General features: G+C 50.2%; 1 protein-coding gene across 2 annotated transcripts in view; it reads right to left on the reverse strand.

Annotated features, from left to right (window-relative positions):
* The window catches only part of GLG1 (golgi glycoprotein 1), a 120,403-nt gene that overhangs the window by 15,504 nt on the left and 76,923 nt on the right, over positions 1–27,976 (reverse strand). For both annotated transcript variants that reach the window (XM_075940659.2, XM_075940661.2), the window contains exons 8-19: positions 25,963–26,177; positions 15,372–15,493; positions 14,518–14,619; positions 12,341–12,497; positions 10,419–10,556; positions 8,161–8,247; positions 7,139–7,201; positions 6,213–6,326; positions 4,742–4,830; positions 3,665–3,782; positions 2,382–2,474; positions 1,033–1,170 (exon numbers count right to left, since the gene is read on the reverse strand). In XM_075940659.2, coding sequence (XP_075796774.1) covers positions 1,033–1,170; positions 2,382–2,474; positions 3,665–3,782; positions 4,742–4,830; positions 6,213–6,326; positions 7,139–7,201; positions 8,161–8,247; positions 10,419–10,556; positions 12,341–12,497; positions 14,518–14,619; positions 15,372–15,493; positions 25,963–26,177 — 1,436 coding nt within the window. The remainder of the gene's footprint in view (positions 1–1,032; positions 1,171–2,381; positions 2,475–3,664; positions 3,783–4,741; positions 4,831–6,212; positions 6,327–7,138; positions 7,202–8,160; positions 8,248–10,418; positions 10,557–12,340; positions 12,498–14,517; positions 14,620–15,371; positions 15,494–25,962; positions 26,178–27,976) is intronic.

The raw sequence follows: 27,976 nt of genomic DNA on the forward strand, positions 1-27,976 counted from the left end.
GGGGCTTCTTGAAGTGTGGGACCCGGGGTGGCCACCCCGCTCGCCCTGCCCTATATCCGCCCGTCTGGCAGGGGAGATCAGGGAGAGGAATGCCACTTTACGCAGCACTTGCTGCTAACTGAGCCGTTACCTCCCCACTCGTGGTATTCTCATTCCCCGTTTTGGTGCAAAGCTTCCATTATTTCCAACTTGGTCTCATACCCATCTTCCCTCATGCCTTGTGAGCTGCAGAAACTGGAATAGGTGAAGCTGGGGATCACTCTTACAGTCTGTCCTGTGCAAGAGGGGCTGTACAGACAGCCCAATACTAGGCAGTGCTCACTACAGGCTATGCAGCACTGGAGAGCTGAGTGTTGTGCACAGTGATAGGAGCAACAGGCTGACACAACCTCTATGGAGTCTTCACTGCTCGAGTGGGGCCTGCTCTTACAGAGTCCCCAGTTGCAGGAGCTGCAGTTGAGGCTCCCACAGTGCAGTAACTTGCCACTCCCTTCGGCCGTGCTACTGATCTTTACCACCAGCCCTACAGCCAGACATTAAGCCACATGGAGCCAGTGGCTGTTTTGTTAACTCGGTGCCCTGAGGCGCCTGCGGCTATGCAGCCATGTGTTTGACATTCTCTCCTGCCTGCAAGTTGTCATTGCGAGCCCAGTGTCTGTGCCCTGCTGAGGACGATTTAATCTTGTCTGTGGCCGGAGCAGTTACAGGGATGGACCCTATCTGCCATGGGACTGTATTCGCAGTGAACGGAGAGTTTTGCCAACTGGCGTTCTTGACAACTCCATGGCCTCCGACAGAGGGAGTTGGCGCAGCAGCATGACAGTAGATCTGAGTGTTCAGCAGCACATGGGCTCTGCCCTCTCCCCCCCATCTCAGCCAATACTCCAGGCAATAGATTTATTTGTATCCAGACTACTTTGCTCACGGAGCACTGCTGAAAGAGACCCCCATCTTGTGTCCCAAGCATGAATCCCCTGAGCATTCTAGGTAAGTTACCCATGGCCTCAGAGCCAGCCAGCACGCTGCAATTACCTTAATCATTTGCTTGCAGACCCTCATGAGCGTGTAGTCTAGTTCTGGATCCATCATCTCATTCTCCTGCAGTTTGAATACTTTCTGGTGACACCGGTTGCTCAGGCGCTTCTTATTCTCCTTCAAACACTCGATAATCTGCAGCCAGAGGCACGACAGCAGTGAGAAAGGCGCACTAGTGGCAAAAACCCTCCCCTCGGTAGTGTCTCAGTATATTCTTGGTGTTCTCCTGGGGGCTCATTTTCTAGTATCTGCACTTGTGAAGTCCTAAGCATCAGAAGGTAGAATGTATCTAAAGCAGGGGTGGGCAATAATTAACAACGTGGGGGGGGGGGCACTCCAAGACACTGGTAAGTGGTCAAGGGCCACACTTCTCTGGAGATGGTGTGGGGTCTGGGATGGAAGTTGGGTGCAGAAGAGGCGTGGGGTGAGAGGGCGTTTGGCTGAAGGAATGTGTTATGATCTGGGGTAGGGGCTTGAGGTCCAGGGTCTAGGAGAGGATTCTGGCCTAGGGGAGGGGTGTCAGAAGGAGTGCAAGGTCTGGGAGGGAGTTGTGACCTGGAGGAGGTGGGGAGAGGATGCAGAGGGCTTGGGTGACCTGGAGCAGGAAGTGGTGGGGGTGGGGGGGAGAGACAAGGAGTGGGGTGCCAGAAGCAGGTTTTGGCTGGGATGCACTTACCTTGGTGGTTCCCAGCCAGCAGCTCTGCAGGAACCTGAGACAGGCTCCATGCCTGTCTGCTAGGCTGGCTGCTCCACATGGCTCTGCTCCAGCACAGGGAGAAGGCTTCACTTGCTGGCCCTGCCTCTAGCAAAATTTCTCACTCCTATTGGCTGGAAACTGGCCAATGGGAGCTGAGGGATTTTTGCTATGGGGCCGGGACAGCATGTGAAGCTTCCAGTCCCTGTCCAGAGCAATTAGCAGCCAGTTATGTGAGCCGCTGTGTAGCAAGGGTGCTGGTGAGGTGGCTGCGGGCTGGATCCAGTAGTTTGGCGGGCCCCTAGCTGCCTCTTACCCACCCCAATCTAAACAAATCACTAATGCTGTATTGCCCAGCACACTGTGTTCAGTCCACTGTTAAATCCTGTTAGTTTTAGCTACAATGTCATGACACTTTCCCACTCAACTAGATTTCCAAAATCACTGAGTGTCACAGTCCAAGGGGATAAACGAACTGCTAGGCTGGGCTCCACTACGCAGAAAGAGCTGGGCACGAAGATGCTCTAATCCTCACCAAAGCTGGAGCACACTCCCAAGGGCAAGTCTGATGCTCTGCGCTTAGTGAGACAAGGACGTCTGTGGAAAGCAGGCCAAGTACTGACATGTAAATAGTTAAAGGACCCATCATCACCTGAGCATTGCCATAGGGCACATTCTGACAGTTGTTCTTGATATCACTCTTACAAGCCTCATACAGCTCTGGTTCCAGTCGAATATCCTCCGTCTGTAAGATAAGGAGACCCAGGAAAACAAGCCCTTAGCCAAGACTCCAGGAGAAAGTCAGTTAGTGGTTTTATCCAGGAGCTACAGCATAGTAACCATAGCAGACAATGGAGGCACTGGAGTACCACAAAGAGAATGATCAGGGTTGAAAAGTCCCAGTTGTCACATGTCGAGGTACAACCTTGGATGCATACCCCACTCTGGGTGCTGCTCTCTGGCTACCTTTCCTCGTCACACTGACAAGATCTGGCTCTCGGGTCAGTCCCAAATGTACAGTCGCCATAAGCTTCATTCTCACACTTACCTAATTATATGATCTGGGCAAGTGGTGAAAGCCAGTGAAAGTCAGTTTGCAAATCCCTGCAGCAGACCAAGGCATGGGCCTGTCTTCCAGCCGCCGAGGGGTTAGAGCAAAATTCTAGTTTACACTGCTTCATTGAAGCAGCTATTTTGCATTTAAACAGCAGTCTCAGAGAATGCTAACCACGAGTGAAGTTTCCCTTTCTCCCTCTACAAGCGCAGGGTTGCTCTGCACCCCTCACAATTCATCCCTTTCCCTCCACACCAGGGTCCAAGATAGCCAACATCCTTCTGATTGAAGACGAAAGGCCAGAAGACTGGGAACCCATCCTGGCGTGCTCTTTCATTTAAGGTGCTGCCAGGCATTCGTTTCTCCCCTTGACCCACAGACTGAGCATGTTGGGGCTGCTCAGCCAGAGTCACCACTTACACTCAATAAGATAAGGGGAACGTCTTGTGGTGCTATTACTGTAAATACGGCCAATGCCAGAGAACTAGGAGACAGCCTGGTCTAGAGAAACAAACAGCCTGGTCTAGAAAAACAATCCTTGCTCAGCCAACAACTCACGAGGTGGCCTTGGAGAAGTCCCTTCATTTCTATGCCTCAACTTCCCCATCTGTAAAGTGGCTCACACGTTCCTCATGGGGACTCTGGGAAGTCAGCGGCCACGTACTGCCATCTAACTGCTGAGTGTTGAGAGCGAGGCTCAGGCAGACAGCGTGAGGAACACTGAGTCATCGCTCTGAGTCTGAAAGGCAACTGACTTGGATGTGTTGCTTTAGAAGTTGTCCCTTTCGGCAATCCCAGCAGAAGTGGGTTGGCTGGATCTCATCAGCTCAATTCCCGCAGGAACAGCATAAAAGAAGCCCAAGAGCCACAGACACACTTACCATCTCTAGCTCCTCCACGCGCAGCTGTTTGCGGCACTTCAGAGAGACCCTCTGCTCCCTGGCATCCTGCAGCGTGTCATTGCGCACCGTAGTGCTTAGGCAGATCACCACGTCCACCCTGCAGACAAGGAAACAGATCCCTACTGATACCTAGGCCAACTCATCTCCTGGCTGTGTGCACCAGGCCAAAGGGTGGTGCTGGACAACACGTCCCCACAAACCAGGGTAGCTTAGCAGCCTAGGGCCCAGGAACACCACACCAGCACAAAGGGCTAGTGCATTTGATCAGAAGGCAGAGCCAGCCCAGGCATGATCAGAGAAGGGTGCAAATGGACGGCAGATTAAAATAGCCAGTCTGAGGAGGTCTAACCCTGAATCCAGGCTCAGCAGTTTGGTTCTGTACAGGACACTGTAAGCGCAAGCACAGGGGGACTTGTGTACAATCCCCCTCAAACCTTGCGACTTGTGCTTCCAAATCACATAAGCGCTTTCAAAATCCCATTCTTAATCCCAGGGACGTGAGGCGCCAAAGTAAGCCCAAGAGTCCTAGAGAAAGAGTGTCTTCGCCAACTGCCCTATGCTGCACAGGGCAAGAGAAACCTGAGCTTGTGTTCCAAGTGCTATTTTATCAGTGACTGGTAGCAAGCCATATTAGGCTTGTTACACTTTGCTCTTCCACAGAGGACAAGACTGCTGGACATTTGTGGAGCTTCTCCCTTCATCAGCTGATCAACACGGATCCTACATGCCAGGAGTGGCACAAGACAACGGGGGGTGTAAATGCCTTAAAAGTCTGGGGAATCTAAATTGCTATTAACATAGCAAAAATCGAGTGTGGTTTTCCAAGGCAGCGCTATCCTTATGGCCCCTGAGAGCAGCAGCATTAGACATTGCAACTAAGGCAGAAGTAGTATTTTCCCAAAGAAGAACCTTCCCCTCTCAAATGCTGACTGCATACATTTGAGCAAAGGCTAACAGGAGGGACAGCTGTTCCTGAGGCAGGGGAACACTGTGGCAGCAGAGGCAAAGCAATGTCCATGGAGGACTTCGTGTTTCCAGCCACTCGGGGCTACATACTTTTTTTTGATGTTGGGGCAGAGTTTCAGCACATCCTCCTTGCAAGCCATTTTAAATTTGTAGGAGAACCTGAAATCCTTCATTTGCACCTAGGAGAACAAGAAGCAGAAATTAAGCATCTCTCAGACTGAGAGGAGACACTAGACTTGCTTACAACAGTGCAACCCACAGCACCTGAAATGCCATGTTCGACTAAGGCAGAACCAATATCCATGTTGTGTACCTGACAATTCTGCTGACCTGGAGCATGGCCTCCTCCTCCCCCACCCCTCACCAATTTCTCCTTCCTCTTCCCCCCAAGCCTCAGACAACGTAAGCCACACTCTCGAGGCATCCTTGCTACAAAGGTGTCTCAAGGAGCGACAGGCTCAGAAGAGCAACTTCACAATGCTCCTCGACAAGAGCAGTGGCAGGCTCAAGCCTTCCTGAGGCAGCTGCTCCTGATGACAGCTCATCACCAGCTGTGCCAGATCACGATCCAGAAACAGGCCAGAGCTGCACGGCTGGAGGTTGTGCAGAGGGCAAGGAAAAGGGAGAGCTGACTTTCAACCACCACAAAGGCCCAAGAGGCTTCAGGAACCCAAGTATTCCATGCAGAGCCCGTGCAGGGTTTCAGGAGGACGTGGAAGCACCCTGGGGTATTAGCAGCAGCAGCAGGAGGTGGGCCCACCCCTGCGCTCACCAGTGCCGGCAGGAAGCTGAGTGACCCAGCCCTAGCCTGCTCCACTGGCTCCCTGCATCACCTAGGGGAAGAGACTTAAGAGAAGGGGAGGGATGGGGGCAGAGCCCGGAGAAAGAAAGGGGTTGTCCCAGGCCCTGCATCCCCTGGAATTGCAGTGTGCTCAACTGCAGAACCTGGCCCCAGTATCTCCACTGTCTTTGCTTACAAGGTAAGTTTCTACCCCTTACAGGTAGGGTGGTCACCTCAAACACCTACTACTTGCCAACTACTGCCCTGCCAAGAGCTCAGAGGTGAGTGTGGCCCTGGTCACCTACCTGGGAACAGGGACTCTGGGCACCCCCGAGTTATTTTTGCTAGACAGCATGGCAGCCAGATGTGCACACTGGAAAGCTAGACTGCCTAGAGAACAGAGTAGGAGCCAAAGCCAAGGGCACTGAAAAGAATCCCTGCAGAAGCTGCCCACTTCCTTGTCACGCACAGGAATTCCAGGCTGCTCAGACAACAGCTAACTGCTGAACAACACAGAAAAACATCCACCCAAACCACTGCTGAAAGTAATCCACACCGGACCTGGCCTCGAGGGGCGGGGGCATCACAGGGATTAGCACTCACATCCAAAAGTGAACATTGCTGGCAAGACGTATATTGATGTGAAAGGATGGCTCAGACTTACGAACTGAATTCGCAACAGCTGCTCTGGGTTGTGGCTCTTGAAGGGGGGACCCAACGGTCCCTGGCAAAGTGAGATGGTATAAGGGGTACGGTGTGAGAAGGCAAGTAATTGCTCACCAGCTGGAAATGAGTGACTCCAATGGCACACTTCTCATTCATCTCCTTCTGGTGCTTGTTCTGAATCAAACACTCCATCAAGTCCCCAGAGTCTATCTGGTTATCAGCCATCTCCTGCGGAAATAGGAAGGGGCATGGTGCTAACCCACTTCAGAAATTTTTGTGCAAGAATTAATATGAATCCCTCTGTAGATACTTAGATATCCAACAGTGGAAAGAGGCGCGCGCATGCACGCGCACACGCACACGCGCGCGCACACACACACACACACACACACAGAACTAACAGCTGTGTGGCCACCTGCTTATCCTAAACTGTGACTAATAGATACCACAATAATGCAGTGCAGCTGAGAGCCACAAGAGCCTCAGGAAGGGAGCAGAGCCACAGGGGGAGTCTGCTACTGTGGAACTGGGGTTCTGACCCAAAATAAACACAGTGGCATTTGAATGACAGGGCCTTGTTCCTTGGCTCCCGGGACAAGGAATTGCAGAACAGCAGACACCCTGGATGAAATTAAAAGCCTTTGGATTCAGCTGGCTATTAGCTACATAATTCAGTCATCTTGCCTGCTTTTTTTTTTTTTTTGCTCTGAACAATTGTCCTGGGGCTCAGAGGTATGTTTTTATGGAACCCCTATATCCACAAATGGCTAGCTAGTCCTAGCTCAATAAATTACTGCAAGGCAATATATCCCAGAGTGCAGTTCTGACATCACAAACTGGGTTTGGGTGGTCTCTCAGCTTTTGTCCTTCAACAACACACATGCAAGGCACACACGCATCACTAACTACAGCCATTTATATTAGCATTCAGTCTGGCACCTGGGTCTGGTACTTCCAATTATGCTTGAACAATGAAGATTCTAACCTTGCCCGCACACTCCTCATTTCCCTGGGGCGCCCCGACTATCGCAAGAACTTACGTGGCAGAAAGTCTGAATGATGGGCTCGCACGCTCTCATCAGCAAGGCTTCAATCTGAATATCCTGCAGAAGTGACAGGCAATGCTCAGCTCCCGTAACAACCGCACAGCCAACCACACAGCCATAAGGGGAAGACGCTGTTCATGCTTTAAAAGGTGCTGAAACCTGTGCTCCAAGCCGAGCTCTCCACCTGAGTTTCTGCTATTTTGTTCAGATGAAATCCAGACAGCCTTGCCCTTTGGCACTTGCAGTCACACTGCGCCCCCCCAGCCAAGTGTGCGGGAGAAGCCCCACCCACCCATCTAGATCAGCCAGTGCAGTCTTGCTAGGAGGAACTCATTCCAGATGCTGTTACAGCTGCACTGAGCTGCACCTTAGTGGCGGTTTTCAACAACATGGGCTGGAAGCAACAGCCCTGAGAGCAGAGAGCTTGTCAGGTATGAAACCGAGCCAATGGCGAGCTGCAAGGCACTCAGGGAATATCTGGGCTGCTGCTGACGCCACATGCTCTCCCCAGCATGCAGGACCCAACGCTGCTGCCAGTCAATCACCAGACAGGTGCTTCTGCACTTGCTTTTGGACAAAGACCAAAATCTGAGCTGCTGAGCACACCTGGGCCATTTGAGGTCTCACATTCCTTTCTGCAAAAGGACAGGTGTGCTGGCCCTAGCACCCTCTCCACTTGCGCTGTGGCACTGCATACAGCCCACTGCAAATCCCCAGGTGATGGCTGCTCCTGGAGTTGGGGCTCTTGCTGTCCCAAGGGGGTCTTTCAGGGTTATAACTGTCCCCCAGGCTTGCTGCCCTGCCCTCCCCATCCATGGTCATTTGGGATCACAGCCCTCCCTTTCCATCTGAGGAGATGCACTCTCATTCCAGGCACGCCCCATGGTCCTGACAACCACGGCCTGACCTTGCTTTAAGGGAGGAGAAGAGGAAGCTGCCTGCCGCACAGGATCCTAGCTCCTACCGTTCAGGAGTTCTCAGAGACGGGCAATGTCTCAGACCCGCAAACTGCTCACCTCAGACTCCAGCTCAGTGAGGTTTCCTACAATGTCTCTGCAATCCACCACCAAGTCATCAAGATGGTCCTGGAGGCATTCAAGTTCCTACAGAGAAACAAGTCATCTTAATGTGTGACGAGATTCTAAAAACTCAGAGCCTGTGCCAGAGAAATGAGGATACATACAACAGCTCAGCAAGCAAAGGATCCCTGACAGCCACACTGCCCTATCTGTGCTGGCTGGCTGAGAATTAAACACTGCCTCAGCAAAGTCCCAGTTGTTCAGGTCAACTCAGAGTTGCAAGATTACCAAGGTGCTGTGCTAGACAGACTCCTAGACTTTAAGGTCAGAAGGGACCATTATGATCATCTAGTCTGACCCCCTGCACAATGCAGGCCACAGAATCTCACCCACCCTCTCCTAGAATAATCCTCTCACCTATATCTTAGATACTGAAGCCTTCAAATACTCTGAAGACCCCAAGATGCAGAGAATCCTCCAGCTGTGATCTGTACCCCATGCTACAGAGGAAGGCGAAAAACCTCCAGGGCCTCTGCCAATCTACCCTGGAGGAAAATTCCTTCCCAACCCCAAATATGGCGATCAGCTAAACCCTGAGCATGTGGGCAAGACTCACCAGCCAGACACCCAGAAAGTTCTCTATAGTAACTCCTATCATCCATCCATTGACCTATTTACCTCTGATAATGAATGGTCAATTAGTTACCAAGATCCTGTTATCTCATCAAACCATCCCCTTCATAAACCCATCTAGTTTAATCTTGAAGCCAGATAGATATTTTTTGAGAAAGTAACAGATTTTTTTAGATTAAGGGCTTTAGCTATAGAATATTTCAAAAATTAGTCTTGTGGTGCTAGTGCACTTTTCTGTGTGGTTTTCTTTTCCACTTGCCTTCCTGGGGATGAGATTATACAAAAATGAACCAGGAAAATCTTTAATGTTTAAAATTTCCTGCTCTTTTGATGCTTGCAGTAACCATCTGGTGGCTTCCCTGGGTCAGAAGCGCTGGGGCTGCTGGTCTTTGCGTTTTATAGATAGGCTAAGCTGAGACACACAAAGAAAGCAGTTTGCACAAGCGGACACAGTACAACTCAAACTTCCAACCTCCCAGCCCTTTGCCAGTCTAGGCCACACTGCCTCAACACAGGCAATGAGCTAGTTGAAAGTGATGAAAAATGTTTATTTTGATCTATGGATTTTCCACTACCCACAAGATACAAGTTTTGTCTTTTCAATGGTAATGGTCCTGAATCCAAACAACATTTCTGAGTATTAGATATTTTACATTTTTCTGCTTTAAAGAAAAAACATTTCTGGATGAAAATGAGCCTCCTTCCACTCAGTCTTATTTTTAAGTGGAAAAACTTTTTTTTTTTAAGCTAACCACATTTAGAACAAAATGCAATAAACTGCATCTGAATGTTCAAATTTAGTTTCAATTTCTTGCATGCATCAAGTCAGACACTACTAGGAATGCCATGCTAGACTGGACCTCCACATGCAGGGATATTTTGTCTGATGGGATGCTCTTTGCTGAGTGGGATGAACCTCCCAAATGGGGAGCTGGAACAATTTGCTCAGTGTGGGTGCCAGGAGCCATCAAACCAGGCTCTAAACTCTGTCTAGGATGGAAATTGCTTTATGCCAGGAAGCGACACCTCTCCCTCCACACACTACCAAAATCTACCAGTGAGGAACACTTAAAAATATGAGCGATGTGCTCTCCTTAGCACACACTAAGTAACAGCTCTCTCCCCAGAGCTATGCTAGTGCACAAATGATTAAATAGAAGAGAACTCTCTGTTGGAGTCTAGCTAAAGAGCAGCAGATGTTAATTTCAGCTCTTTTCAAACCCAGGAAACCTGTCAATATTTGCCAAGCGGAAATGGGACAACGTTTGTGGGGAAAATAAATGTCAAGCTTGTAACAGGATATTGCAAATATGAGTTGAAATAAAAGATAAGCTGCTGCTTCAGAGGAGAGCCCAGGGTGTTAACTATCATCTCATATTAGGCATTCCGATCTCTTCTACAAGGCAACTTCCAAGCTGTGGAGCTTCCTTTTCCAAGACAGACATTACAACCCAGGTCTATTTGTCTACTCTACGTTTGATTTCTCACCATGTGCCTGGGGGATTTAGAGACAATCAACATTTGTAAGCTCGGAACATAAAGACTCAAGACCTGTCAGCAGGGTTTCCTTCCTCCCCACACCAAAAGGCATTTGTAGTGAGAGTGATAGCCATGCACAGTACCTGTCCCGTCTCTGTTTTTTCACTGCACCATTTCCCCAGGTCAATCATGCACTTGTCCTGGAGGGTGGGATCCAGCTTCACGTCCATTGCACGCTGGTGAAGGATTCGCTGCACTTCTGCTCTGCACTCACGTGACAGCTGCACAGGGAGCACAGAGAGGGTTAAAAGGCACAGACAGATGTGCAGCTGCGCCCTGCCAAGTGATCTGTTCAGTTACTAAGATGGATGCGCCATGGGGAGTGACAGGAAATTTCTCTTCTTCCTAACCTGTGGTGACAGTAAATCATTCTCTGTAGCTCAGAGAGCATTAGCTCCATGATAAATTGGCCTCTACCAGCCAGTGGCCTGAACTCCAAAGGGGGAGCCTCAATTCCAGCCTTCCTCATGGCTTGGAGAACACTCTTCCTTAGGGATGGATACAGGGGTCCATGATCTTGTGGCATGGAGTAGCCAACAACAAATCCTGTACTGAAAGCTGAATGGGCCTCCGTGTTGGCCAAAAGGACCCTGCTGCCTTACACGTGACAAGAGGTCTGTTATTCTAGAGGACACTCTGAATCTGGAGACGCCCATAACTCAGTTTATGACAGGCAGTCCATATCCTTGCCCAACGTGTCCTGCCACTTCCTCTGTGTTGCTCTCAAGACTGAAGTAGAGTTGCTCACTGAGGAAGGGCGCAGGACAGCCACAGCAGGCGGTGATACTGGTTAGGACTGAGGACTGGAAGAGCAGGATATGCTGCAACTCAGGTACAAGATGCACTGGCAGAGTTATACCTGACAGGCATGGAGTGCTGGAAGTTTCACACCACGTGGTGAGTGGTACTTACTGGAAATTAGGGAAGGACCAGGTAGGATATGTATATAGGTAACTACTGCACCAAAGCGTGACATACAGCTCTACTTACTGACACTAAATTGCAAAACGACACACCTGCTTCCCACAGATACAGACCTTCTCCCCTCAACTGTTAGATCATTTGCAGTGGGCCTGGATTCCTGGGGTTAGCACTCACACAATGCACTACGATGAAGAGCCCAGCTCATGGCACCAGAAGCTGAACTGGAAACCACTGAATGAAAGATTCCCTCCCTACAAGGAAGGAACTTCTGATTCATATTTGACCTCTCCATCATAAAGCAATTTACATGAGGCTCTAGAGTATTATTTTGGAAGCAAGACCGTTGCATAATCCCACCCCAGCTCTCTGGAGCTGCACCCTACAGTGCAACAACCAAAGCAGCCGAAGGACCTTTGAGGTCCCAAGAGGCTCAGTCCCCCAAAGACACTAGAGGGCAGCAAACGGCTTAGCCCAATGAACAGCTGTCAGACGTTTATCATGGCACATTCCCAAAGAGGCAGTGCAGCGAGTCAAATCTTCACTGTGTTCTAGTTGTAAGTTGTACTGGGAAATGCATGAAGGTTGCTGCCACGCGGGGTTCAAAGTGTAGTGTGTGTCGTCACTACAGAGACCTTCTTAATAGATCGTGTAAACCAAAGCAAGTTGCTCTGAGCAGTCAGATCCCAGTTTGAGAACAGCCCAGCATTTACGATAGAAGGATTTTTTGTATAGAAGAAATTTGACAGCTGAGCTGGCTGGAGCCTATGGCAGTCACGTGATTTGCTAGAGGCTTTTACATAGTGCCTATGCACACAGTGAGCACTGGGCTCTCGGGTCTCAACACTAATTCAACTCCTTGAACAAATGCCTCAAGATGGCAACTCCACTGGTGAGGCACTGAGTTTTGCCTCTTTCCACTGCAGACATGTGCATGGAGGAACACTGCCGGTAAGGATCTCTGCGCTGTGGCAGTAAATAACCAAAGCAACTGCCTTGTCTAGCTAGTTTTACTGTGTCAGTGTGGCATGACAGGCTACCGACGCGCAGCCACCTCCAACAGATGGCGAGAATGAGTGCGTACCCTCCTTCCCTGCTCCTCTGTGCGGTAGGCATGTCGATACAAGCAGGAGAAGACAGCCCCTGTAGGCATCAGGTCACTGGTACTCTCATTCCAGCCATGTGTGTGACAGAGTCGAGACGCGTCGCCCTGACATTTGCGGTAAAGGACTGGATCCAATCTGGAGAAGACAAAAAGAAGTCATCATCACCACAGCACTCTGCACCCCTCGGCAGCTCCCAAATGCTTTATCCACGTTCATGTACAGAACCCACAGAAAGGTTCATGAAGTGGACAGATCCACTCTGAAGCAGGAGTACTTTGTAACTGCCACACGATAGAACAGTCTGGAATCAAAGTCCTTACTCTTGCAACAAGAGTTCTGGCATCACTGATCTCTACAGACCTGACTGTATACCATCTGCCCCAACTGACCCCTCCAGCAGCACAGGCTCCCCTACCACGCAAGGAGGTTGCTCTAGTACTGACTTGTAAAGAAGATTCACTGAACCAATCAACTACATCACTTCCAGAAGCGCCTGTTTCCCCACAAGATCTCCGATCCCGATCCAACGAGGCTGACATTGTGCACTGAGCAAAGTCGGAGAAAATCAGCTCCTGGGGTGGCCAGCAGGCCAAGCAAAGCCAGGACACACTAGACTTGCTTAAAGAGCTTCTCCAGCTCCAAAGTACCATTATTTCCATCTTGAAGTCAGTCAGGTTTTCAGGAAGCAGATTTGGTTCCAGTTAACCACAGTCAGTTCTGATTTGTGGTGGCAGGGCTGAGGGAGGCCCAGTGTCCCTGCTTTGCGGGCATGGCATGGGCTCCACTGAGGAAATGTTTAGCCATTGCACCAAAATGAGGGATTGGCGGGTGAGCCGTCTGGAATGGAAATGCAGTGAGCTTTAGTGGTGAGGGTTACAAATAGCCTCAGGCTTTCAAGGCATTTCGGAAGGGCAGGGAGGAGAGCTACAAACTAAACAGTTCTGCAAACACTTGCTTTTAAGAAGCAGTAAGAAAAATAAATCATGCAAGGCTTCCATGCTGCCGGCCCGCCCAGGGAATTACACTGCCCTTTCATTAGCCTGCTCACAGAACGGTGTGAGCAACACGAAAGGCTGGGCACCATCTGTCCACTTAGGGCGTGAGTTGGAATGGACTTTGTTCAAACAGCATGAGGGTCAAATACAGGTTAGTTAACAAAAGGAGTTAATCAAGCAGCTTGGTTCAAACGAGTAAATCCTTCCTGGAAGTAGGAACGTAAAATCCCGTTTCATAGGTTAACTGCTGCAGACAGAGGCTGTTCCGGATTGGCCCGTGACAGAGGCTGCACCAACCCAACCAGAGCAGCCTCTTTCTGTGGTGGGTCAGGAGCAGCCCTCTGCCCCCGGCAGGCAGATAGCTGCTCTGGCCCCCACCTACTAACCAGAACTGGTGAGCAGCACTCACTAAGGTTAACCTTTCACACCCTGAGCTGGAAGTGTGGCCCAAGCAAAGAATGCAGCCACCAAGGAAGGTAGGGAAGGAAGAGACAATTCAATGTGTCTGACTGGAGACACTCTGGCCAAATAAACAACTCCAAAAAGAATTGCACCTAGTCCACACTGGCTGGAAAGCCTTGGCTCCAGGGATTTGGAGGGATGAGACAAGGCAGGAATGGTGGCAAAGAGGCAGCCATGTTAGTCTGCTTCAGAGTCCAGCGGCACCTTACAGACTAACAAGTTGATGCCCTAACAACATTGTTAGACTAAGGTGCCTCCAGACTCCTTGTTACGGCAGGAAAGGCAGCACTGCACACTCCACAGAGAACAGGACACTCTTACAAAACAGTGAACCCTCTCTACTGAGTAGCAAGGTTTTGAAAGGAGCACCCACCCCTCGCTACTCAAGAGCATTCCCTCCCAAGTGCATGGGGTCCGAAACATGGTAAGGAACAGCGTGCAGTTCTGTGCACGCTAAGCCTCTGCTCCAACTAAGGACACCGTGGTGGGAAAGCTGAGCCTCTAGCTCAACAGAGGCAGGAGGTCCCTCAGCAGCTCTGGCTTCCTTTGCACTGGACAAGGAGATGAGGAGCCAAGTTTCCAGGGCAGAAACATGCTGGTCAGTCGGGTGTCACTTCCCTTGCTGAGCTATGGAAAGCGCCCGGGGCTGCTTACCTGGCACAGCTGATGTGCCTAACCCTCTGTTTCCCAATACTCACTTCCAATCCCGAGAAATAAAGTACTGCAGCTCCAGCAGCCGGTGTTCACAGTCCTCCACCATCTTCTCCGTGTACAAGTGTTCCATGAGGCACGACAGGATCCTGAGCAGGGCCAAGCATCGAGAGAGAAGAAAATAAGAGGGGCCATGCTATGACCACGTATCAGTTACTGCACTGATTCCACACGCAGCTGATCTGCCTTTCCATAGACTCATTTTGGCTAGTAAGAGGTGCAAACCACACTGTAAAGGGTTAAAATAGTTATACTCCCATGTGTGCGGCATTAAATCCCACAGTCTGTATGAACTAGATTCAGCTGTGCTGATGACAGTTAAATTCAGCAAGAGCATCACATTATATCAGTGGTACCCAACCTTTTGGGGCTGACAGGCGCCCAGGGCGCAAGAATGGCTCAGGCCGGCCAGGCACCGCGTTGGGGACCACTGCATTATGTATTTGGCTCAGAAGGTATAAATAAGACACTTGTCTCTCCATTTTGGATTTCCTTCTCTCTCAAAAACCTGTTGAAACTTTTACTGCATTCCTCAGACAACTGACACCGAAGGTTTGTGTAATGACAGAACATGGCACATCAAATGATAGAAGTTCAAACTGCAATGGCTAAATCTTGTTAATGCTATGATGGGCCTCTGACAAAAATTCAGCATGATCTACCACAAGAGCTGCATACAGCCTGGGCCTCACTTCTAGGTGCTGTATAAATTGTGGTACCCGTGCCAGATTTTGTGGGAGTTTGTTTGGCTGGTTAGTATCTATTTTGGTCACTCAAGTGAACACGGCACACACACAGTAGTGACAGTAAAGCCCACTGGGATTATGAAATAGCCACCTACATTGGATCTCCAGATCGTATGTGTTTGCAGGCTGTCTGTATCACGGATTCGCAAGCCTCATTCAAAGCTCTGTCAATGCGATAATCTGCACCAGGGTCAGTCTCTTGAATCAGTGTTTGAAGCTGGAAGAGGAATTAGAGAGGAAGATAGCTTCGCCACAATGCTAGCTGTGCTGGAACAGACCCCACACCCATGTGACGGCTACTCATGTCAGCAACTGATGATGCACACCGCTTGGGAGAGGCAGTCTTTTCACTCACTCCCAAGGAAAATACCCAAATCAGTGCGCCTGAGTAATCTTCAACCAAAACACTTGCCAAAAAAAATAATAATAATCAACCGTTTCTAATGGAACAGCAACTGAAGGCTCTGCACAGCGAACCATGGACAGCTCTTACTCCACGGCTCTGTGAAGTGGAATTTCTGCTTATTATTTGGAAACCTCAAGCCATTTGAACAGTGATGATGGGGCATGTGCTCATACAGTATGAATATTTGACTCAAAACTCTGTTCATAAAACCATCATTCCCATCTGGAAGGGCTTTTAGAGCAAATTTCTGGTTCTCAGCATTTGAGAGGGCACCCACTAATTGCAAGGAGATGGAACTTGAAACTCTAACGTGTAAAGAAGCCAAGACCCAAAATATATATTTGGGGCTTCTAGTCTTGGACATCCAAGCTAGGAAGGGCTAGTCCACAGGTCTAGTCCACTGCAGGGTTATACACAATTAACTTACAACCTAATTTTTAGTGAATTTAAACTGGAATAGGCAGAGATTTCACATGTAGCCATTTCAAGATGTAGTTCAACAACCGATTTAACAGTGGGAGAAGGATCAATTCTGAACATCTGATCGGACCAGCAGACTAACCCCGTAAGATGGGGGTGAAACATGGGCTAGTGGCATAGCACAGTCCTGAGTTAGAAGAGACGGATTTCGTCATCAGCTCAACACACAGTTTTCTTCAGAGGGACATTTGTTTATGTCACTGCATAGAAGAGCTCATTTAAGATGAACAGCAAAGCAGAGCCCTGAGACCCGGCCATGACGGGACCAGACGACAAGCATTTGGTTCAGGTCAGGTGGGCAAACAACCTGACCTCCTTGGGGTCAGGTCTCTTCCTCTCACCCCCGGGATGGGCCCCACTCCTGCCACACAATCACAGAGCCTCTCGCTCCATGCATGCAATGCAACAGGGGGCAGGGCTGGCAGGACAGGCACGTGCTGTATAGACACACAAGGTGGGAGACGTAATCTCTCTTACTGGGCCAGCTTCTACCAGAGAGAGACAAGCTTTCAAGCCCCACAGCACTGGAGCACAGTCATCCACCATCTATGAAGTCTCCCTCATGCAGCCAATGAAATGGTCATGTGCAAATCAGTTGTTGAGAAGGCCAATAATTGGCTGTTACACTCTCAGCATGGCGCAGATACGTGCCTTGCTGATGCATGGGTGTAATTCGCAAAGCTGAATGGCTGAGAACTTAACATTGGACGGTGGCAGGCTCTGTATCCCAGTGGTGGTGGCACCTGATGGTACTCTGAACAAAAGAGCTTTCAGCCATCCTCATAACTGTTCCCATCACTTCCTGCCGACCCAACAAACATTCTACACTTCAGAGTGACCGCCCTAGAGTCAGTCTATAGATATCCAGCCCGAAGCACCCTAAGTGTTTCACATGCCTTTGTGCGTGAGGAGAGGACAGGAAAGCAGGAAGGGTGTGGGACTTTTGCTGGACCACAGTTTGTAAACCCCTGGGGATCCACAGGGTAGAATTTCCAAAGGGGTCTGCACCTTCATTCCAATTTTAAGGCTCCACGAGTGAAGACTGAAAACCACTGGTCCAGTATCTTTCATGGCCCAACGTCAGGCTGATGCTGTCTGAGGCCTACGTGACTTTGATATTAACACTGCAGCTTGATCGTTTGGAGAAGCAACCGTTCAGTAATGTAAAGCATTTCTCCTTTGCTATGAATAGGCTTTATGGCCCCTATGGCAGCGGGCTTTTCCATTTGACCCTTGCCAGACTGGGTGGTGGTGGTGGGTATTTTGAGGAGCATCGTTGACAAAATGGAAGGGAATTTGAAGTGAGGTAGCTTGTGCAGAGAGCCTTTGTATTTAATATGACTTATTGTGCCTGCCAGGCAGGGCTTTTCTTTTTTGAATTGCCTACCTCCTTAGACGCTGCAACCAAGAGAATTCACTTCTAGCCAGGAACAGGCTATTGGCGATCTTGTGTGTGTTCAGAAATTCCAGTTTTCAGGTTAAATTGTTTCTCAGGATAAAGTTAGCTTGTCTGAAGAAGGAAACCAGCAAATCTGTCTAGCTCCTGGCCATCCAGTCTCTGGCTGCTGTTTCAGTGAGTAGTGGCGTGGGGGCAAGAGCGAGGGGCGCCCGAGGCTGTATACAGAATCCCCTCTTGCGCTCTTCAGGAGAGAGGTCAACCCGAGCCAGAAAGTGTCATTTTCCATCCTTTCCCCGCCAAATCGGAGTCAGCCTCATCGGCACAGGAGCAAATGAGCACTAGGCCTGGGGCCTGTTCCTACCCAATTTGTAAGTTCTCAGACAGTTGGGGCTTGTTTTTGAGCGCACCACTTTGTGAATAACACCTGTGCACCAGCACGGCTGTTAGCAACTGGCTTTCCCATTAAAAGGGTCATAAGTCAAGATGTTCTATAGTTTCATAACGCCAACTCCGACACACGCACACGCAAAGATGAAATCAGTTGTCTGGGTCAGCGCGTATCAAGTCATTGTACAGACAAAGTCTCAGTGCACAGAGAACTCACTCAGGCTGTTGGCAAGTGGAACGAGCCAATTTCAGTAAGGATGGGGTGGGCAGGGCAGAAGAGATGTCCTGAATTACTAAGCCATCTGCCTAGGCCCTCAAGTTTTTCATTCGCTATTAATAGTCAGCAGCCCACATGTCCTCCTCAGAGGTACGTCCAAGATTTGATGTAACCCATGTTCCTGTTATGTCACAATTGGAACCAAATTCACTTTGTTCACTCTGGATGGCAGGAGTCAGGGGAGATGTGACCAGTTAACTGGTAAGCATCACCCCTACTGGGTGACGTTAATCAGTTCCATGGAAGGCCCCATGGAGGGCTGCCCCATAAGGGCTGGGAACCAGCAACAGCCATAGCCCGGGTCCAGAGCTGGGAGGCTCTGCCAGCAGCAGCAGCAGCAGCAGCAGCCGCCGCCGCCCCAGACACGGGGCCTGTTTATTTGGTTAACCATTTCAATGTCACGTTAGCCTAACATTTAACTAACTAATTGGGATTCTACATCTCTGAAGGTCACACTTCACTCTATATGCTTTTTTTAAGAATAAAACTGTTGGGCTTAAGATTGCTGAAAAGACACGGGACTCTCCCATCTGAGTCCCATGGTGCCATGAAGGAGAAGTTTGCTCTCACCTTTAACAGAGAAGCTCCACTGTGCACTTACCAGAGCACAGAGAACGAAATCAATGTTCCCACGTTAACATACAGGCTTTTGACTGCTAAGACAACATTGCTAAAAGCATGAGTAAAACCAGAACCACAATTGTATTTCCTTCATTTAGTCAGGTGGTGGGATTTGTAACAGCTGTGACTTCAGAGCCAGGCATTTCCTGGCAGCTAAATCATTAGGATCTTGTCATTTTTTAAAACCTAAGTAAAAGCAGTGATGGCTACTAACCCTGCTTCTGAGCGCCCTCTGCCTGATTGGGGTTGCTTTCCCTCTGTTTTTAAAGCTCCGCTCTCCATACATGACTGTGAGAGACAGATCTAGTCACAGGAGAAACTAACCACAGAGAGGAAACTGGGGAACTTCATACAACAGCAATATCTGTAAGTCATCCAAACAATTCATAATCCACCCTTTTGTTAATGTCTCTTGAAAGTCCTCAATTCCCCTACCCAGAAGTCACCACCCTCAAATTCGCCATGGCAACGCTTTCACCAGGCCAAATGACTGAAGCAAGTGGGCCAGGCTGGGCAAGGGACGGGTTGTTTCCTTTCAAGTCTGTTTGCCTGCACTGCCCAGCAGCACTTCAGAGGAGGCGACACTGCTTTCAAGTTTCCTTGTCACTTCAAATGCTGTGCTGGGAGCTCTCAACCAAATGCCAAACTATAAAGCAGCCCAGCCAAGGAAGCCGGAAAGGGGGAAGGAATGATTTGGTGAGAGGCAGTGAACAGGACAGTGTTCCCACAACTTCCCTGCTCATGTGACTTGCCCAGTGTCCATGGACAGCACTTTTTGTTCTCCCCCATGGCTAACTTTGGAGCCCCTCAGAATCTAAGAGCACAAAGACTGCTAAAGCCCTCGCTGCTGGGGGGGCTGACACACTCACAGGATTAACAAGAGCGGGGACCAAAGAAAATTCAGGCCAGAAAAGGTCAGGGAGAAACCTTGGGCAGGGCCTGGCACCTCTTCCAACCAAAGAGCCAAACTCCACCAAACCTCAGAGCAAGCACTCAAAGCTGTGCAGGAGTGCCCACTGGCATGGCTGCAAATATACACAGTAATATTACTGATAACTGACCCGATTAATAACAGCATCGATGAATCACTGCACCCACACACTTCAGTTAATGGGACTTCTGCTGCTAAGGATGTTAGGTATCGATTCATTTACTAGTTGAGTAGTCGACGGAATTCCCACCGACTAGCCGTTCAGGAAGGGCGCTTTAAGCACTCGCTTCCGGCTCAGGCTGCCCACCGGTGCGCTCGGAGCTGGGCGCTGCTTTCCCAGGGGAGCCAGGTTGTGGTGCTGCTCCAGAGCCGCTGCACAACAGCCGGCTTCGTCACTGGCAACCGCCCACCACATGGTGGCAGCCGGAGCTGGAGCCAGATTGCGGTGCGGCGGCTCAGGTGGCCGGGGTACACTCCAGCCCTGGCCCCCAGAGCTGCTGCACAGCAGCCCAGTCTCCAGCTCTGGCAGCCCCCAGCCATGCACTCAGGGTGCACCCCAGTCCCGGAGCAACCGCACCACAGCCGAGCTCCAGCAGCCACCCGCCATGTGGCCCTGGTTCCTGCCCAGCTCACCAGATAGTCACTCCAGTCCCACAAATGCTGACCCCCACCCACCTCCCTGGGTCCTAAGTCCTGAGAAGAGAAGTGGCCCAGAGAGGAGCTGAAGCTACTTCCCTGCGGCCTGGTGAGGGGGCCCAGGCCTGCCCCGACTCTGGGTCCCACCGCAGGCTACATCCCTTTACTAACTGCTGTTTCCTGAGGCCACACTACCCAAACTCTGCTCAGGGCGGACGTCTGAGTCCCTGCAGCCAGATTCCTTGATCCCATGGCTCCTGCCAGCAACTGAATCTGCTCAGTCCAGCAGCTCCTTTTAGGAGAGCCTGGAGACTCCAACCAGCTGCTCCTTGCAGCCTATGTGGATTGGCTACTTCCTCAGAGCTGCTCTAGGCAGCTTGGAGGACTCATCTTTTCTGCTCTTTCCAGAGGTGGCATGTGGTATAAGCTCTAGCAGGGGCCAGGGGGCCTCCCCGCCTCTTCAGAAGCCTGTGAGCGATGCTGTCAAATGAAGACACTCCAACTGTACAGGAGCACACAGCTCTCCGGACTCGGGTATGTAAGAGGATGGACTTTGGAAGGGCCCAGGCCAGAGCGACTACGGCACCCTGACCGTCCTGCTGGCTCTCCGCATTCCTGGGGTGGCCAGTGGAAGCCTTTTCCCCCGTGCGTGCCTGCTTGCACAGAAGCAGATGTTTGCTTTGTAACACCGATCAGTGAGGAGCTGGCCACAGCCTGGCAACACTCAGACAAGATCCTGCACGTCTGAGCAAATGCAAGATGAGCCGTGTTTCTTCTAGGCAAGTCACTGGCAGAGGAGGGCAAACCGGGAAAGGTGCACAGCAGATTAGGGATGTTCTCTATCGGGTACGTGAATAGTCGTGCAATCGCACCAACTCCTATCGGTTACTCGACTATTCTATAGTCCCGGAGGGCAGGGCCAGCCGCCAGGGCCACTCCAGTCCCACTCCCAGGGAACCCCTGCCACCTCGCGCTGCTGCCTCTATTAGTGAGAGCCAATCCGCAATGGGAGCCAGTTTAAAAACCAGCTTCCTCTGCAGACCAGCTGCCCCCCCCCCCTCGCAACCTCTGACAGAGGTAGCAGCATGGGGTGGCAGCAGCCCCTATCCACAGGGGGTCCAAGCTCCCCGCAGACAGAGGCTGCTGTGTGGGGAAGGGGGCGGAGGAGACAACTGCAAAGCAGCCTCTGTCCACGGGATGTCCCAGGCCACCGCGAACAGGCTGCTTCACAGCAGCCTCCCCTGCCCCTCACCCCACACTGCTGCCTCTGATAGAGGAGCTGGTGCTGGGGGGAGACCGGCTTTTAAGCTGACTACACCGTGCCTGGGGTGTGTGTAGTCGACTAGATTAAGGGATAAGCCCAGGCTTATCGGTTAATCATGTGGTCTGCACGCCAACAGCCCTACTGCAGACAGGCTAACGCTGATCTGCCTGCATCATTCCCGCAGCTGACGCAGCAGGGACGACTATCCCCTGTTCAGGTAGGTAATGCAGGTTGGCCCTCCCTGGTCTGGCACCCTAGAGACCTGACCGGGGAGTCATATCTGCCCTCCCCACCCGATCCTGGACCAGCTGCAGGTCCTGCCAGTCCCCCCTCCCCCCCCTGCCTGCCATGCCAAGCAGTCCCACTAGGGCAGGAGTGGCAAAAGCCTCTTAGTGGGCAGTCCAGGCCCCGCCCCCAGTGCATGGACTGGGAGGGGGAGGGGGCACAAGCCCTTCCAGCTGTTTCTATTTAAAGGGCTCCTGTCTTCCCCAGTCTTGCCTAGCAGCCATGGGGAAGGCACCAGACCTTTAAATAGAAAGAGCTGAGAGGGCTTGTGCCTCTGATACCCTAGCAAGGCGCTAGAGATGCAGGGAGCTGCGAGCCCTTTTAGTGCATCTGTTTAAAGGGCTGGCGCCTTCCCCGCGCCTGTCAGGAAGCGTTGCCTAGCAGCCACAGGACCACGAGAGCCCTGTAAGTGGAAACAGCCCAAAGGGCTCGCAGCTCCCCTGCCTCTAGCGCCTTGCTGGAGACACGTGATCCCATTCAACTGCTTCTCTTTAAAGGGCTCGCCTGCTGGGGGTGCACTGCCTGGCAGCCACCCGGCAGGCCAAGCCCTTTAAACAGAAGCAGTCAAAAGAGCTTGCAGCTCAGCTCCACTGGCCCATTGCCTGGGAGCTGCCTGGAGGCGCAAGCCCTTTCAGCTGCTTCTGTTCAAAGGGCTTGTGCCTGCGGGGCGGCTGCTGGACACAGGTTAGCAGCGGGGCCAGGAGCTGCAAGCTGTTCTATGGAATCTAAGCCTCCACCCCAGACAACACCAGGAGGCGGCTAGTCCCTGGCACCCCCCATCTGTTCAGGGGGTAGGGGACAGGGACCCCAGGCCAAGGAAAGCTCCCAGCAGGGTAGCTCTCAACTCCGGCCCTTCCACCTGAGGCCCCGCCCCTTATGGGTCAGCCAGCAGCCACTTCCGAAATTTGTGAAGTGGCCACTAGGGCGTGCTGGGCAGCACAGCTGCAGGGAACCAGGATCCCATCCCTGCAGGGCTTCTAAATACCTGCCCTCCCCAGGGCTCTCTGGGCCTGGAACATCTCTGGTCCTGCTGGGCCACAGCGGTTGTTGGACTAGAGTCCTGGTTCACAGAGGTTCAGCCTGTACACTGTGACCACACGGTCTGAAAATCTGAATGGTTTGCAGCTCCGGCAAGTCTGTAAAGACTCCACTCTCCATGTCTAAGGATCATCCGCTGTTTTCAGACCCTAGTGCTCTGTCACGCATGACATACACCAGACACAACACAGCAACAAGCGGCCAGGCTGGCACTGCACAGAGCACCTGGAGCTATCAGTCCCTGAAGAAAGGGCAGAGGCCACCCGTTCACCCCTGAGAGTGAGCTCAAACATCTCAACATCCACACTGACAGACCAAGAACCAGCCTCACAGGGATCCACCGCTCAGTGTGCAATTCTGCCCATACGGGGACAGGGCACTGCCCTAAGGAACTGAAAGGTGAGATTCTGCAGGGCACCGAAATATTAACTCCTGAGCTTCGGGAGACGCACCTGCTGGTGCCCCTGCCTCAGAGCTAGGGACAGTTCCACAGTACTGCGCTGCATCAGGCCAGCTGCGCAGATGCAGATGTGCCGTGCTGATGGGAGCACGCTCTCTAGTTAGCAGGACAGCTTCCGCTCTCACTGAGGTGGAATAATGGTGGTGGGAAAACAATGTGGATGACGCTTTAGGTCAAAGGAATGTATGTCACTGGGGGAGAGGGAGGGGTTTTCACACCCCGAGTGGTACAACTTGCATCAACGTAAGCGGTAGTGTAGGACTCCTGTGTCTCATACTCAAAGCATATGATCTAGAAGGAGGGACCAAGGCAATGTTTTCTTTTTAGAGAAGTGCTTTAACCGCCATCCACAGAAGAGCAAAAGCAGAAAGCTCAGTGTGGGGAGATACTCGAATGGGAGTTCGAGGCAGCCACTAACCACCAAAATATCATCCCGCATAGGGGGAAATAATGCAGCAATAAAGGAATCCAGACACGTAAGCGTGTATGTAGTTCCCTGGGAACACTGGCACCAGGTGTGTGTCACATGCTACTACTTGATAAGATGAAATTCCATTAGGAAGTTATTTCTGCACCAAATATCTACCCTCCCATCCCTCTACCCTTGTCCACCAAAACGGGGAAATTAACCATATTTCACATAATTAACATTTCGTTTCTTCCTGTTGCTTATTTTCTCCAGAGAACAGGCCACAGACCACTTGATTTATAGGCAGCCATTGCTCCCGAGTCAGCTCGCAACACAAAAATCGATGGTTGAATCAGAGAAGGGGTGGAAAGTCCCTACAGGCAGCCCAGGGACAAGCAGAGATTAGCCCCACATTCTTTCCTGGATGTTTGCCTTTTCCTAGTATCTTACGGTGCTTCCCTCCACGCTGTCACGAGAAAGTGATCTTAACCACTAAAAACCCTGCAGCGGGACTGACTTGCTCCTCAAGTGAAACCACCCTCTGACCTGCTGCCCAGTAACTGCACCGTGGGGAGGCACGCCGCATTTCTTATTAGCCACTGAATCTAACACCCTGCTGTTCACACCAACGCTGCAGCACACTCCTGGGCACCACAGGTACAAAATGAGCTTCAAGGTCTGTAAGCACTTCGCTGATGTGTCCGGTAACTTCAAGAGTCCAAAATAAACTTAAGAAAAGCTTTTATAGAACTTAAAATAAAATGTAACCAAGTGCTCCCACTCCTAGACTTGATATTATAAACAGAAGAAAATGATTTGGCCATAGGCACTTTGCAATGAGTTTATATTGGTATTGGGCTACAGTGACTTCCACCCTTCCAGGGTCACCAACACAAATGACAATAATGGTATTAAAAGTTTCGGGGGTAGCCGAGTTAGTCTAACAGGAAAAACTAAAAACAACAACAAATGGTCTGGTAGCACTTTCTAGACTAACAAAACATGTAGATGGGATCATGCGCTTTTGTAGGCACAGCCCCCTTCTTCAGATAACCGGCTTTTTTCATGTCTGGGTACTTTTTTGGTTCTGTCAATCTCTGTTTTCACTTCACAAGGTGAGTATTTCAGTTTTAAGAAAGTTCTATATAAATCCTGTGGTGTGTTTCTCTGTCTGTGGGACTGGAGCAAATCCGGTTGTATCTTAGTACCTTTAGTTATATACAATAGATTGAGAAATGAGTCTGGGAGGGAAGCTAGAGGCATGAAGTTAAGTGTAGCAGTCGGTAGGTTTACGGTTTAGGGTGATGGAAATTTGTCCATCATTTAATTGTACAGTAGCGTCAAGGAAATGGATTTCTTCTGCGGACTGATCCAGGCTGAGGTTGATGGTGGGGACATCTGAAGAAGAGGGCTATGCCCACGAAACCTCATGATACTATCTACAATAATGGTATTGTCATTACCACTGAAATTAGCAAGTTTAAAATTAAGTAGTAGAATTAATACGTTTGAAAACAGACACTAAGTAACATTCATGAGTTCAATTTATAGGATTACTGCCAAGTCAAATTGAGCCAAAATTAGGTTTAGAAAAATATTTATAAAACTTAAAGACAAAGAGAAAATTGCTATTTTCTTAACTTTTGGAGAAAAGTGAGCATTCCCTCAAATTCTTGCAACCCAAACTCAGCCACACTGGCGCGTATCTGACCTTAAGTAAGAAGCACCCGTCATTTCCATTGCTCAAGCTGGGAACTAACGCAGCATAGTGGAAAGTAAAACTGTGTCCTTTGCCAGAAATACAAAGGCTCTTCAAGTTTCCCAATGGTGTGTGTAGGAAAAGGCCAGGTCATCTCAAAGAACTACGGTCTCTGGAGATTACACAAGCAGCTGGAATTTTTTAAATGGAGTTAAAGAAACGAAATATTCCACTGGGATCTTAAAGCAAACTCATTCAACTGCTGCTGGATACTAAGTCAAGCCAGGCCGCGTCCATCAGAATCCTCACAGCAGCCTCCAAACCAGAGTAACAGCAGCCCCTGCACAGAGCGCACAGCGCGGGAGAGACTGACAGACAGATGGACTCCCCTTACCGCCTGCTGGCAGTTCAGGCCAACGTTGCCCTTCTCCCCACGCACAACTTTCATCAGGCAGTGCAGAGTGCGGCCCTTGCGATGCAGCCCAGAGCAATGGTGTTCAATCTCGCCTCGGCAGCTCAGGATGATTTCAGGGCTGAGGGAGAAGTCTTCCATTAGCATGCGCCGGTAATCCAGCATTTCCCCCTGGCACTCACTGCTCACCTGCCGACCTGCACCACGGAAAGGGAGATGAGAGTTAGTGCTAGTGCTTTGTGGGGGTCTTTCCGTGGGGGGAGGGTATTGGCAAGCAAGCATATCACACACACTTAAGCAGATGCAAAAGCCAGCATTCTGTGTAGCACCGAGGCAATAGAGAGAGTTACTGACACCACTCGATGGACCAGTGAACAGTTACTACTGACAGTCACGGTTAATATTCTGAATCAATAACAACGTAACTGCTGGGATTAGAAAGTGGTTATGTTATGAACAACTGTATACGGATATTCCAGTTTGAGCCCGTTCCGTTCTAGAGCAGCACTGGTACTGTCACTGAGTCCTCAATGGATTTCTTACCTTCTACTACAAGATCATCATCTAGGTCTTAGCACAGTTAAGCTATCAGTTTTACTGCAGACAGAAGCCACTTGTAGCATATTAAGTGCTGTTTACATAATTGGGCAAGATTATTCTGGCCAAATGATGAGTTATCGGTGCTATTTGGAGGAGAGGTTTCATGGGTGCCAGCAGAATCTTAGAGGGCCATGAAGTTCAGGCACATCACAGAAAGGACATGCCGGATTTCTAACCAATAAGCAATTACAGAAATTCAGCCGTAAAGAGATATGCTAATTAAGAACCTTCCTCAAATTCCCTTATGCCGGTTGACTCCAAAACAGAAACTGGAAATCCCTCAACTCCAATTGTTGCTAATTCCCAAGTCGTGCTTAAATTACACGGCTGGGTGTGAGAAGCAACGTTCCTTCGTAGCTAGAACGTGTGCACCTCTGGGCAAGGTATTGCATAAAATGTTGCAATAGCCAAGAGGAAGCTAAACATGCCACAGCAACTGCCTGCAGGGTTGAGGCAAACAGGGAAGCAACCAGCCCACACTTGCCCTGTAGCAGAAGAAAACACTACCGCTACAGTAAGAAGGTCTTTAAAAAACACACTCAAAATGTAATTACTCATTCAAGGTCAGAAATGTGAAGAGTTTGAGAAAGGACCCCCCCTTCCCTCTGGGCCACAAGCATTACAGCATCCCATCCTACAACTCCAGGGGCCACAAAAGAGAACACTGCTGCAGAACAGAGCAAACACCTCTATCACAAATTAAGAATGTGTAACATTGTGCACCGCTTGTACACAGTATTACAGCAGCTTTGCCAAGCTTGTGAGACATGGTCCTGCACGTTTGCTGTGCCTATGGGACAGATGGGTTTCAGGGCAGCCTTGACATTCATTACCTTTGCTTTCCTCATTTAAAGAGCATTAATGAACACTGTGCAACACCAGGATGCAGTGCACTCTGCTGAGCTATACACACATGTAGAGTCAGAAAATTCATCTACCTGCACAGCCTAGCTGAGGAGGAAGGGCAAGTTACAACAGGCAAACGAGTAAGCGAAGAGCTTTGGCATTCATGTTGTGAGCTGATCATAAATTAAGCTAGAGATTTCTCATATATACTAAGTATTTCATGTTTGCCATACAAACAAAGAGGAAAACCACTTAGGGTTTCAGATCCACAGCAACAATTTCTGTAGACTTAAGATATTTTACTGTCAAGGATTTTTCAAATATAGACTAGGAATCCAAACTTCAGACACCATCCTCCAATTAATCATAGAACCCTAAAGCTGGAAGAGCCCTCAGGAGGCATCGAGTCCAGCCCCCTGCCCAAGGCAGGACCAATCCCAACTAAATCAACCCAGCCAGGGCTTTGTCAAGCCAAGACTTAACCTCCAGGGATGGAGGTCTCACCCCCTCCCTAGGGAACCCATTCGCCTTCACACTGGAATCGTTGCAG

Source organism: Pelodiscus sinensis, chromosome 12 (genome assembly GCF_052426305.1).
Source record: "Pelodiscus sinensis isolate ZL-2025 chromosome 12, ASM5242630v1, whole genome shotgun sequence".
Classification (NCBI taxonomy): domain Eukaryota; kingdom Metazoa; phylum Chordata; order Testudines; family Trionychidae; genus Pelodiscus; species Pelodiscus sinensis.